Source organism: Leucoraja erinacea, chromosome 7 (assembly GCF_028641065.1).
Source record: "Leucoraja erinacea ecotype New England chromosome 7, Leri_hhj_1, whole genome shotgun sequence".
Taxonomy (NCBI): Eukaryota; Metazoa; Chordata; class Chondrichthyes; order Rajiformes; family Rajidae; genus Leucoraja; species Leucoraja erinaceus.
Genome location: NC_073383.1, coordinates 75749078 through 75763284, shown reverse-complemented (window position 1 = coordinate 75763284; position 14207 = coordinate 75749078). Strand labels below are relative to the sequence as shown.

Here is a 14207-nt window from a genome sequence, read left to right as displayed (position 1 = left end):
GGCCCTTCGGCCCACTGAGTCTGCACCGACCAGCGAATTATTGGCCAGTCTACATTCTACACAGTCTACGCGTCCTTTCCATTTAACAAGAAGTACACTTACTGACAGACCTGACACCTACTTGTTCTTGGTTCTTTGTTCCTCCAAAATATTCCAACTGGAATTTAAACTGGAGGTGGTGAAGGGAGGGATTAATCCAGAAAGGGTAATAAAGAACACACACTATAGAATTTAACATAAAACATTCCCACACAGCAGAATCAAAGTTTCCCACTGTGTGGGAAGGCACCAAAGTCAGTCTCTTCCTCCACTGTTCCTCGTGGTCAGGGCCTCCCCAAGCCCTCCGCAGTTGCAGCTACGGGCGGCCCGATGTCCAGGACCGCTCGCCGGGGTTCCATAGTGATGGCAACTCTTCCTGCAAGTCGATTTTAATTTCTTCAAATACCTTCTGGTCTTTTAAAAATTCTTCATCTGCCGTTATCAGAAAGGTTTGAAGAATAGTTGGTGCTTTGTTGACAATTGAAACTGTGAAATCGGAGCACTGAACAAATCTTCACAAGTTATAAGAGTAGAATTAGGCCATTTGGCCCATCGAGTGTGCTCCGCCATTCAAATCATGGCTGACCTCTGCCTTCCTAATCCCATTTTCCTGCCTTCTCCCCATAAGCCTTGACGCTGTTCTAATCCCACGCTCAACCACGGCGAGAACGTGCAAACTCCGTACAGTCATGCACTGGATCGTGGATCATACCCGTGTCTCTGGCTCTACAGATCTACTGCTCTGCCAGTGTACCGCCCAAGATGCCAGGGTTTTTGGACAAGAAACCAGAAATGCAGACCAAGGGGAGGAGGGTTTGCCTGCCTTGGATTACCAACAGGATGGGTTTTGGAGGCTGGAGTTCTGTGGGTGTCATTTTTTTTACAATTAACGTTATCCATTAGTTCTAGAACAGTTTGGAGATGTCATGATGACTCTGTACTGACACAGATCTTCTCTGTTAGCAATCCTGGTTTTGTGCTGCAAATAACTTTGGGTCGACAAAATACAGGTCCACCACCAATGTTCTGGCAACTGGTGGTCTGGCCCCTCCATTAAGGTCATAAGGGATAGGAGCGGAAGTAGGGCATTCGGCTTGTCAAGTCTACTCCACCATTCAATCGTGGCTGATCTATCTCTCCCTCCGAACCCCATTCTCCTGCCTTCTCCCCATAACCACCGACACCCGTATCAATCAAGAATCTATTCAGATTCAGATTCAATTTTAATTGTCATTGTCAGTGTACAGTACAGAGACAACAAAATGCATTTAGCATCTCCCTTGAAGAGCGACTATCTATCTCTCCCTTAAAAGTATCCACTGACTTGGCCTCCAAAGAATTCCACAGATTCACCACCCTCTGACTAAAGACATTTCTCCTCATCTCCTTCCTAAAAGAACGTTCTTTAATTCTGAAGCTGTGACCTCTAGTCCTAAACACTTCCGTTAATACAGAGGAAACATAAGAGAGCACGCTGAGATCACCTCCCCCTCCCTTCCCCCTCGGAAGTCTCCGTACAGGCAAGCAATCGCAGACAGGATCAAACCCGGGTCCCCTGGCGCTGTCAGGCAGCGACTCTACCGCTACGCCACCGTGCGGCCAATCTTGTGTCGTTTCCTTTCCCAGCAAAACATTTGTCACTGCCCGCTTTCTTTTGCAGACTCGCATAGCAAAGCGTGGGAGGAAGCTTGTCGATTACGATAGTGCCAGACATCATTACGAATCTCTCCAAGGTGCAAAGAAGAAAGATGATGGAAAAATCGCCAAGGTATTGTTACTGTACATGAATAATAATAATAATAATAATATCTTTTATTGTCATTGCACATAAGCGCAACGAGATTTGGTTTGCAGCTTCCATCCGATGTCAAATCCGAACTTAAATAACTAATAACATTTAGATTTAGTTACCCCGAGAACATGGTTTGTGAAAAGAACATTACAACAGTAAAATAGTCAAAACAGTTCAAACAGACTAAAGTGCAGATGTGTCTGTGCGACGTGACCATCCGAGGGAGACAGTCCATGGGGGTGGGGGGCATTCAGCAGGGCCAGACTGTGTAAAAAAATAAATAAAAGTCAGTTATAATCCAAACTTTTTTGGAAGTGCCATTTTGACAACTCTGCAGTTTTTTTGCTCCCCTTTCAGCAATTTACCCAACTTTTGAATCTTTTCACGACTGAATCTGATTCTCCCCACCCTTTCAGTGCTGCACCCCAGATTTTTACCTACTTATTTTTAAATAATTATTTCCACCTTTCTGCCAGGTTCTGCTCCCTGTAGCTTTGCAGAAGAAATTGTTTATTTCCATTCCCCCCCACCCCCCACGTTAATTGGCACTGCAGCACAATGCTTGGTCACCTTGACAATATTTGCAGACTGGTCTCAACAAGTGGTTAACCTCAGACAGACACAAATTGATCGAGTAACTCCGTGGGACAGTCCGCATCTCTGGAGAGAAGGAATGGGTGATGTTTTGGGTCAAGACCCTCCTTCTAGTCGGAAGAAGCTGAAGAAAGGTCATTCCCACACTGATCTTTCCATCCTGAGCTTCCTCCATTGTCAGAGGGAGGCCCAATGCAAATTGGAGGAACAGCACCTCAAATTTTGCTTGGGCAGCTTACACCCCAGTGGTATGAATATCGACTTCTCTCGCTTCAAGCAACCATTGCTTTCCCTTCCCCTTCCCAATTCTCAGACCAGTCTGACTTTCCCCCTGATCACAGACACTAAATGTTGGAGTCACTCAGCGGGACAGGCAGTATCTCTGGAGAGAAGGAATGGGTGACGTTTCGTGTCGAGACCCTTCTTCAGACCGGCCCCCCTGATTAAATTTTATCTCTGTTTGCTTTGTTGTCAACTTCCCCTCGCTAACAATAATCTGTTCCTTGATCTTCATCCCCCTTTGATGTCTCGTTTTTACACCACACCCTTCCATATCTCTGTTTGCATCTCCCCTGATTCTCGGTCTGAAGAAGAGTCTCGACACAAAACGTCACCCATTCCTTCTCTCCAGAGATGCTGCCTGTCCCGCTGAGTTACTCCAGCATTTTGTGTCTGCCTTCAGTGTAAACCCGCATCTGCAGTTCCTTCCTACACAAGTGGTTGATCTATTCATTAACTGAGAGTCATGGGCTTGCATTTGGTGTCTGTCAATGTGGTTGTTAGTGTCACAATAGAAGAATTCGCGGGCGGCGTAAGACTAGAGATGCTAATTTTGGAACATGGGGAATGCCAGATGTTACTGAGCATTAATTATTTTGGCCCAGCCTTTTAAAAAAATAATCCTGAAAGTTACTTGCGGTAAGTTGAGTAAAAGAGGTAGCTCCATTTTAACTTGCGGAGTGGAAATCCTCAACTTGCCCGAAGAGAAGAAAGTCTGAAGGTGCCAGATTTCGCAATGATGGAGAGAGAGTCGTCATTGTACAGGCCTTTCAGCCCAAGTTGTCCATGCTATCCGTGGTGCCTATCTAGGCTTCTCCCACTTGCCTGCATTCTGCCTGTAACCTTCTACGCCTTCCCCAGCCATGTGTTGTCCAAATGTCATTTAACATTGTAAATGTGTGTGTGTGTGTCTACACCTTTCGCAGCTGCACGACCATCGCATTCTGGAAAAACCTGTCCCCTTGGTTGTAGTTTTCGGTTAGTTTAGGGCAGAGGTTCCCAGCCTTTTTCGTCCTGTTTACCCCTGGCAACTTTTAATAGCACACAACAATGTTACTTCACTTATTTGTGAGCAACTAAAGATGAACAGATACTGGTAGACCAGAACCAAACTCAGTCAGTCAACGAGAAAAAATATGTACAAATGCAGAATCAACAAATTGACCCCAGGTTGTGAACCCTTGGTTTAGGGATGGATACAGTGTGGGAACAGGCCCGTCGAGTCCGCACCGACCAGCTGTCCCCGCTTATTAACACACTAGGGACAATTTAAAAAAAAAACAAAAAAAAAAACATCAAAAAAAAAAAAAATTGTTCGGCATGGACTTGTAGGGCTGAGATGGCCTGTTTCCGTGCTGTAATTGTTACATGGTTATGGTTATAAAGCTGTACCTCTTTGGTGTGTGGGAGGAAACCGAAGTTCTCGGAGAAAACACACGTAGGTCATGGGGAGAACGTAAAATCTCCGTGCAGGCAGCACCCGTAGTCAGGATCGAACCCGGGTCCCTGGCGCTGTAAGGCGGCAACTCTACCGCTGCGTCACCGTGCCACCCCGGGTTCCCCTTTAAATTTCTCCCCTCACATTAAATCTATGTCCTCTCATTTGGGAATTGATTATCCACCTTTCCGTGTCCCTCTTTCTTTTGTATACCAGTAAGGATATGCCTGAATATAGGTTTTACATCACATCTACTGAGGGTCAATGAAAAGCTTTGTTTTTTTGCATGCAAACCAAACACACCAGATACACAATAGACAGATAAATCAATTTAAACTCGAGTACAATGGATAGAGCAAAGGAGAGGAGAGGATGCAGAATATAGTTAGTACATCGGACCCATCTGTGCAGTCATCCCTCAACCTCCTATTTTACAATGAGAATAATTCCAGGCTATGAAATCGTTCCATCTGAGTAAAGCCCTCTATTCCAGTCAACCTCCTGGTGAATCTCTTCTGCACTCTATTGCTCTCGCTGACTTCCTGTAGTGGGGTGACCTGAACTGTACATGATACTCCGAGTGCTGTCTGACCTGTGTATTGTGTAGGAGTGATGTCCCAATCTCTGTATTCAATGCCTCTGCCTGTGAAGGTGAGCTCGCTGAATGCTGCCTTCATGACCCTACCCACTTTCCGTGAGTTGTGAAATCTGACCAAGGTTCGGCATTCTATCCACATTCTTGATGACCCTGACATTTATTGCCCTGTTGGTAATCTGCGTCATCAAAGTATACTGCTGGCATGATGTTAAAGTCGGCGGAAACACTTTTTGCCATGAACTTTGCCATGAACTTTGCCTTGGTTCTTCTGAATGTAGACATAAATGCTGGAGAAATTCAGCAGGTCAGGCAGCATCTATGGAGCGAAGGAATAGGCGACGTTTCGTGTTGAGACCCTTCTTCAGACTGATGTGGTGGTGGTGGGGGTGGGAAAGAAAAGAAGAAAGTAAGAGATGGAGACAGTGGGCTGTGGGAGAGCTGGGAAGGGGAGAGGAAGGAGGGAGAAAGCAAGGACAACCTGAAATTGGAGAAGTCAATGTTCATATCGCTGGGGTGTAAACGATGAACATTAACTTGTCCAATTTCAGGTAGTCCTTGCTTTCTCCCTCTTTCCCCTCCCCTTCCCAGTTCTGTGCGGACCAACTGGCGGGAGTTTTTACGGACATTTTCAACCTCTCACTTCTGAGGTCTGAGGTCCCCACCTGCTTTAAAAGGGCATCAATTATACCGGTGCCCAAGAAGAGTAAGGTGACGTGCCTCAATGACTATCGACCAGTGGCACTAACGCCGGTGGTGATGAAGTGCTTTGAGAGGCTGATCATGGAGCAAATCAACTCCTACCTCGACAAAAACCTGGACCCACTGCAGTTCGCGTACCGCCACAACAGATCAAAGGAGGATGCGATCTCGCTGGCCCTCCACTCCGCAATGGACCACTTGGACAACTGTCATCAGCGCCTCTGCTTCATGAGAAGATTACGGAGAGTCGGATTGTCAAGGAAGACTCTCTCTAACTTCTACAGGTGCACAGTCGAGAGCATGCTGACCGGTTGCATCGTGGCTTGGTTCGGCAATTTGAGCGCCCTGGAGAGGAAAAGACTACAAAAAGTAGTAGACCACTGCCCAGTCCATCATCGGCTCTGACCTTCCTTCCATCGAGGGGATTTATCGCAGTCGCTGCCTCAAAAAGGCTGGCAGTATCAACAAAGACCCGCACCATCCTGGCCACACACTCATCTCCCTGCTACCTTCAGGTAGAAGGTACAGGAGCCTGAAGACTGCAACAACCAGGTTCAGGAATAGCTACTTCCCCACGGCCATCAGGCTATTAAACCTGGCTCGGACAAAACTCTGATTATTAATAACCACTTTCTGCTATTTGCACTTTACCAGTTTATTTATTCATGTGTGTATATATTTATATCATGGTATATGGACACATTTATCTGTTTTGTAGTAAATGCCTACTATTTTCTGTGTGCTTAAGCAAAACAAGAATTTCATTGTCCTATACAGGGACACATGACAATAAACTCACTTGAACTTGAACTCCTTACTTTCTCCCTCTTTCCCCTCCCCTTCCCACTTTCCCACACCCCACTACCTCCGCCTCTTCTTCTTCTTCCCCCTCCCCCCCCACCCCACATCAGTCTGAAGAAGGGTCTCGACCCGAAACGTCACTTATTCCTTCGCTCCATAGATGCTGACTCACCCGCTGAGTTTCTCCAGCATTTTTGACTACCTTCGATTTTTCCAGCATCTGCAGTTCCTTCTTAAACACTGATTCTTCTGAAGATTAGTCCCATTTCAAAGTGTTCCTACCACTGAAATAGAATTGAAGATAAACACTAAATGCTGGAGTATTTAATCGGGCGGGACAGGCAGCATCTCCGGAGAGGGTGAATTGGTGTCATTTTGGGTTGAGACCCTTTTTCAAACCGAGCACACCATACTAAATAGAATTGTTCATTACCATTTCATGTGCAGCCAGAGTTATGTGGAGAATCTATGATTTTTGAACATTTTTTGTTTCCTGTGGAGTTATCCCAGTTCATTTCCTCATTCATTGACAGCAGGAGTCAACATGACTTTGTTTGCAGGTTTCAAACTTGTTATTGTGTAAAACAGTCTTGTGCTCTGTTTATTGGCATTCAAAGTTCCACCTTCTTTGCCTTTTTCTTCCCACCAGCCCTCTTCTATATTCCTCGAGTCAGCTGAGAGCCAGGAGCACTTCATAGAGTATACAGTGTGGAAACGGGGCCTTCGGCCCAACTTGCCCACACGGGCCACCTTAACCCAGCTACACTAGTCCCGCCTGGCCCCACGTTTGGTCCATACCCCTCCAAACCTGGTTACTTCAGTTAAACTTAATGCAACTTTCGGACACAAACATCTAAAATACTTTACATGTCGCCAGAAGTCACTGTGTTCTTGTTGAATGCAAGTCCCTTTGTTCAAGGGTCAAGAGAGCAACGTCGGCCATCTTGGATCCTGGTTTTTTTTCCCCCAGGCCCTGCGTCCCCTGCTTCCATTGTTGTCATTGATAACTTGCTGTGACTAACTGTGTGCGTTTCTGTCTTTCTAACTCTTCCTTGCAGCTGACCTCTTGAATGTGGCTGGGAAATATATCTGGTTTTAACTGCACTCGTTGATTAACAAACGTTGTTTTCCCCCCCTCGCTGCACTTCCATTCCACTTAACCCACCCCCCCCCCCCCCCCCCCCGACCCAACTCGCCTGCCCTTGCTGTAATCTCTGTGTGCTTTTTTTTAATATATTGTCTTCCGCACCCCAGCCTGTCTCGTTGTTCGAGAAAGCTGCGCCACAATGGTGTCAGGGGAAACTGGTGGCACATATCGTCGCACAGTCAAATCTGCTCCGAAACCAGGTGACCACGTTGCTCCATTAGCGGCCTTAGTTGGTGTGGAATGTCTGTGGCTTTTGTTTATAACTATCGATGTGATCGTGCTGTGCTTTTGTAACGCTGTGAAGTCTCTTGGAACACGTAGGCAGTGTGTGTGTTTTTAATTGTTGCCGTTGGTCGACATTGATTTTCCTTCTGCGCTTTTCGTTTTGTTTCCTTCCTCCTGGGTAAATGGTTTATTGCCGAGGAAATATGGGATCATTGCCTTCAGTTTCTGTCTCTTTTAGATTTAGAGATACAGTGCAGTAAGTAAGAACGCAAAAAGTTGGAGCAACTCAGCGGGACAGGCAGCATCTCTGGAGCGAAGGAAGTGACGTTTCGGTTCGAGACCCTTCTTGAGCAACTTAGACCCCATTCCTTCTCTCCAGAGATGCTGTCTGTCACGCTGAGTTGCTCCAGCTTTTTGTGTCTATCTTTGGTTTAAAACAGCATCTGCAGTTCCTTCCTACGCAGTAAGTAAGAATGTTATTGTTCTATCTGGCACATATGACAATAAAACGCACTTGACTTACTACAGGCACTTCGGCCCACTGAGTTCACGCCAACCAGTGATCCCCGCGCATTAACACTATCCTACACGCTCTAAGGGACAATTTAGAACTTTACCAAGCCAATTAGCTTACAAACCTGTATGTGTTTGGAGAGTGGGGAGGAAACCAGAGCAACCATAGAGAACCCACACAGATCACAGGGAGAACATACAAAATGTTGCTATTGAGGGAGTGCAGCGTAGGTTCACCATGAGGGGATCTTATTGAAACATATAAAATTATTAAGGGTTTGGACACGTTGGAGGCAGGAAACATGCTCCCGATGTCGGGGTAGTCCAGAACCAGGGGCCACAGTTTAAGAATAAGGGGTAAACCATTTAGAACGGAGACGAGGAAACACTTTTCCACACAGAGAGTTGTGAGTCTGTGGAATTCTCTGCCTGTGTGGAGGCCGGTTCCCTGGATACTTTCAAGAGAGAGTTAGATAGAGCTCTTAAAGATAGCGGAGTCAGGGGATATGGGGAGAAGGCAGGAACGGGGGTACTGATTGTGGGTGATCAGCCATGATCACATTGAATGGCGGTGCTGGCTTGAGGTGCCGAATGGCCTACTCCAGCACCTATTGTCTATTAGTACAGACAGCACCTGTAGTCGGAGTCGGAATCAAACTCGGATCTCTGGCTCTGTAAGAAAGCAACTCTATTGGTGCGCCACCGTGCCTTTATAACGACTGTGGCTTATAGTGACTTTAGGCTATGGGCCGAGCATCAAAAATGTGTCTAGAAATCGGTTTTCGTGACCCAAGTCACCAAACTACATGACATTTTCCACAGATTTAGATGAAATATAATTGAGAAGGAGGTCATAACTCGTCATTGCCGAAAGTTGCACATTAATTAATTAAACTAATTAGAAAATGAGATGGGAAAAGTAAGCTCCATCTAGTGGCCAATGCCCATATTACATGATGGGCAACCTATTTCCGTGTTGCAGTCCATTTAAACTGTATATCATTATACCTATATATAGTCCAGATAGTAATATAGGTATAATAATATTATTTATTATTGTACCTATATTAATATATAATATATTATTATACCTATGTATATTCCAGATAGATATATTCCTCAGTTTTCCTGGAAACGGCCGCTACGGACGGCACTATGTACAACCCCCCCCCCCCCCCCCCCCCCCCCCCCCCCCCCGCTCTGCAGAAGCATTCGTGAATCGGCCGCTTTTTCGCAATTGAGCTTTTTTAGTCCAGACCGCGGCTTCACTATGTTAAATACATAGGCCCCGCGATCGGAGCACCTTTTCCCGGTAAGTTATCGCAGGCAGCTCCGAGATTAGATGATTAAGACTTATTACTCTACAACAAGCTGGCATTAGTTTGTTGAAAATGTTTAATTTACCTTGTTATTGATACATATAGTTTAGACCCTCAACTTCATGAATGAGTGAGTGAAGGAATGAATGAATGAGTGAGTGAATGAATGAGTCATTGAGTGAGTGAGTGAGTGAAGGAATGAATGAGTGAGTGAGTGAGTGAGTGAATGAATGAATGAGTGAGTGAATGAATGAATGTAGAAATGAATGAATGGGTGAATGTACAGCCTCCAAATCTCATTTTTTCACATTATATAGGGTGCAATTAAATGAATTAAAGTCCATACAGATTAATTTTCATAAATTCAGACTTTAGATCTTACCTTTCAGTTTGAGTTGATTCACAAAGTTTCACAACTTTGTGCTCAGCAGGGACTTTGCTTTCAAGACTTTCTTCCACTTCTATCCACTTAGCTGCACATTTTTCAGACTTCTTAATGCTTTTCTCACTAAATTCAATTACCCTGCTGCAAGTTTCCACGACAAAGAACCTTCATCGGAATCTCCAGTAAAACAGGCATCATTGAAGCCCTCTCAGCTATGATGTGTGCTAGCCTGAAGCAAAGCGCGTGATTGGCCAACTGGCAGACAACTCAATGTTAAACGTGCTTTGATTGGACTAAAAATACCCGAAATGTTTCCGTTTTTTCTCTAATTTAATTAAAATGTGCAAGTCTTGTTCATGACGAGTTTCAGGGGTGATTTATATAATTTTTTTACACAATATGTGAAAATTTCATGTAGTTCTGTGACTTGAGTCACGAAACATTGGAATAAAGCTCCTCGGCCCACAGCCTATTTGAATATTGAGCTGTTCCCACCCTGTTTCCCAAAGGACACCCTGCAATGTCATAGATTCCCACAATGGTATGTATGTAAATCTTTCCCATGGAAGGGAGCAGCTCCGTGTGCTGTTTGGGTACCTGTCCGACCACAGAGCTCTGTACAATGCAAGTTTCAACATTTTGTATTGTTCCACCACTCGCATTATTGAGCTGTTTAAGTCTGGCTCAGTGCTGCTGTCGACCAATAACCAGAAACGTTGAGCACCAGATCGGATAGAACTTCCTGTTATCGATTTGCTTTTGCACCATTTTTTCATATGGGTGAACCATATTTAATTGAGGATGAGTTAGGAGGCTGCAGTCTGGCTCTGATCCAGGTCTGGCTTGGAACAGCAAACTACTGTACAGTAGCCTCAAACTGTCCACCTCCTTCTACAGTAATAGGGGGTGATCAGATAATGGCAAGTTTCCACTCTACTTGGAGAGACACGGTGGCGCAGCGGTAGAGTTGTTGCCTCACAGCGGCGGAGACCCGGGTTCGATCCTGACTAGTGTGCTTTCTCCCCATGACCCGCGTGGGTTTTCTCCGGGTGACAATAGACAATAGGTGCAGGAGTAGGCCATTCAGCCCTTCGAGCCAGCACCACCATTCAATGCGATCTTGGCTGATCATCCCCGTTCCTGCCTTCTCCCCATATCCCCTGACTCCGCTATTTTTTAAGAGCCCTATCTAGCTCTCTCTTGAAAGCATCCAGAGAACCTGCCTCCTCCGCCCACTGAGGCAGAGAATTCCACAGACTCACCACTCTCTGTGAGGAATAAGTGTTTCCTCGTCTCCGTTCTAAATGACTTTCTCCTTATTCTTATAACTGTGACCCATGTTCCTGGACTCCCCCAACATCGGGATCATGTTTCCTGCCTCTAGTGTGTCTAAACCCTTAACAATCTTATATGTTTCAATGAGATTGCCTCTCATCCTTCTAAACTCCAGAGTGTACAAACCCAGCCGCTCCGTTCTCTCAACATATGACAGCCCCGCCATCCCGGGAATTAACCTTGTAAACCTACACTGCACTCCCTCAATAGCAATGCTCTGGTTTCCTCCCACACTCCAGAGACATGCAGGTTTGTAGGCTGAATGGGTTTTGGCGACATTGTAAAAATGTCCCAAGCGTGTAGGATAGTGTCAGTGTACGGGGAACGCTAGTTGGTGGGAACTCGGTGGGCCAAAGGGCCTATTTACCCACTGTATCTCTGGCCTATTCTCGGCATGTTTAATTGTTATGGAAATGTAATGGGAGAAATGATCAAAGTTAAACTAAATGGTAGGTACCTTGGAAGCACTGACGTGCAGAAGTCCTAGAATGCAAATATGTAGCAGCTGCCTGAAAGTTGGATCAGGGAGTGAAAAATACATTTATGCCCCTGTCCCACTTAGGAAACCTGAACGGAAACCTCTGGAGACTTTGCGCCACACCCAAGGTTTCCGTGCGGTTCCCGGAGGTTGCAGGTGGTTGCCGGAGGTTGCAGGTAGTGGAAGCAGGTAGGGAGACTGACACAAACCTCCGGGAACCGCACGGAAACCTTGGGTGGGGTGCAAAGTCTCCAGAGGTTTCCGTTCAGGTTTCCTAAGTGGGACAGGGGCCCAAGTATGCTTGCCTTCCTAAGCGGAAGTGTTGAGTATTAAGTTGCAATGTTATATTGCAGCTGTATGAAGTATTGGACTGCACTTGGAATATTGTGTTACGTTCCAGTCACTGTGCTACAGGAAGGATGTGGTGACAATAGAGTAGAAAAAAATACGTTTGGATCTTCCCTAGAATGTAGGGTTGTGGTCAAAACGAAAGATTAATTGGGCCAGGGTTATTTCCTTTGGAAATAGGTTGAAGCATGACCTCTATGACGAGGTTAATCCCCTGGATGGCGGGACTGTCATATGACGAAAGAATGGAGCGGCTGGGCTTGTATTCACTGGAATTTAGAAGGATGATAGGGGATGTTATGGAAACATATAAAATTATTTAAGGATTGGACAGGCTAGACGCAGGAAACATGTTCCTGATGTTGGGGGAGTCCAGAACCAGGGGTCACAGTTTAAGAATAAGGGGTAGGCTATTTAGAACGGCGATGAGGAAAAACCTTTTTCTCACAGAGTTCTGAATTTGTGGAATTCTCTGCCGCAGAAGGCAGTGGAGGCCGATTCACTGGATGCATTCAAAAGAGAGTTAGATAGAGCTCTTCGGGCTAGCAGAATCAAGGGGTATGGGGAGAAGGCAGGGACGGGGTACTGATTGTGGATGATCAGCCATGATCACATTGAATGGCGCTGCTGGCTCGAAGGGCCGCCTACTCCTGCACCTATTGTCTATGTGTTTATGGAGGCTCATAAAAGACGTACCGATTTGTAGGTTAATTGGCTTGGTGTAAATGTAAATTGTCCCCAGTGTGTGTAGGATAGTGTTAATGTGCAGGGATCGCTGGTTGGCTCAGACTCGGTGGGCTGGAGGGCCTGTTTCCGTGCTATGTAGACGGAAAGTTAAACTTTTACAGGGTAGAAATGCACTGCTGTCTTGTGTTCTAACTTTGTGGCATGTAAGTTAATCATACATTGATTAGTAGGAGATTGAGGGGGGATCTTATAGAAACTTACAAAATGCAGGAAGATTGTTCCCGATGTTAGGGAAGTCCAGGACAAGGGGTCACAGCTTAAGGATAAGGGGGAAATCCTTTACAACCGAGATGTGGAGAACCTTTCTCACACAGAGAGTGGTGAATCTCTGGAACTCTCTGCCACAGACGGTAGTTGAGGTCAGTTCATTGGCTATATTTAAGAGGGAGTTAGATGTGGCCCTTGTGGCTAAGGGGATCAGGGGGTATGAAGAGAAGGCAGATACGGGATACTGAGTTGGATGATCAGCCATGATCATATTGAATGGCGGTGCAGGCTCGAAGGGCCGAATGGCCTACTCCTACACCTAATTAATATGTTTCTATGTTTCTATACATGTTAAACAGAAAAGGAAATTCCAGTTCGTTATGGAACACCCAAGAGTGTCATCTACCTTTTCGATTTGAAAATGAATTTGATTTGTGTGGCTGCAGTGTGGTGATCTCCGTCTGGTTCGGTAACCATGATGAACTGTTAGATTAGGCCAAAACACAGTGTTGGAATAATTCAGCAGGTCAGGCAGCATCTGCGGGGAAGATGGATAGGCAATGTTTTGGATCGGGACTCTGCTCAGTCATTTGGCACAGAAACAGGCCTTCAGCCCAACTTGTCAATGCTGTCCAAGAATCCATTCTGCTCTGTTCCCACCTGCCCGCATTTGGCGCATATCCCTCTAAACCTTTAATATCCGTGTCCAAATGTGTCATCGGCAGACATGTACTGCCCAACCCACTGGGTTACTCAAGCACTTTGTGTGTTTTTGCTCAAGATCTGCAGTTCCTTGTATCTCTGTATGAAGGAAAACATTTTCACACAGAGAGTTGTGAGTGCGTGGAATTCTCTGCCTCAGAGGGCGGTGGAGGTTGGTACACCAGTCATTGAAAGTAGGCATGCAGGTGCAGCAGGCAGTGAAGAAAGCGAGTGGTATGTTAGCATTCATAGTAAAAGGATTGGAGTATAGGAGCAGGGAGGTTCTACTGCAGTTGTACAGGGTCTTGGTGAGACCACACCTGGAGTATTGCGTACAGTTTTGGTCTCCTAATCTGAGGAAAGACATTCTTGCCATAGAGGGAGTACAGAGAAGGTTCACCAGATTGATTCCTGGGACGTCAGGACTTTCATATGAGGAAAGACTGGATAGACTCGGCTTGTACTCGCTAGAATTTAGAAGATTGAGGGGGGATCTTATAGAAACTTACAAAATTCTTAAGGGTATGGCTAGATGCAGGAAGATTGTTCCCGATGTTGGGG

The 14207-nt window shown here is 45.7% G+C and overlaps 1 protein-coding gene across 8 annotated transcripts in view; it reads left to right on the top strand.

Annotated features, from left to right (window-relative positions):
• Window positions 1–14207, top strand: part of LOC129699113 (myc box-dependent-interacting protein 1) — a 144843-nt gene that overhangs the window by 69677 nt on the left and 60959 nt on the right. For 7 of the 8 annotated variants that reach the window (XM_055638776.1, XM_055638779.1, XM_055638777.1 and 4 more), the window contains exons 6-7: window positions 1700–1807; window positions 7495–7587. In XM_055638776.1, the coding sequence (XP_055494751.1) occupies window positions 1700–1807; window positions 7495–7587 (201 nt within the window). The remainder of the gene's footprint in view (window positions 1–1699; window positions 1808–7494; window positions 7588–14207) is intronic. The other variant, XM_055638775.1, reaches the window with a different exon arrangement.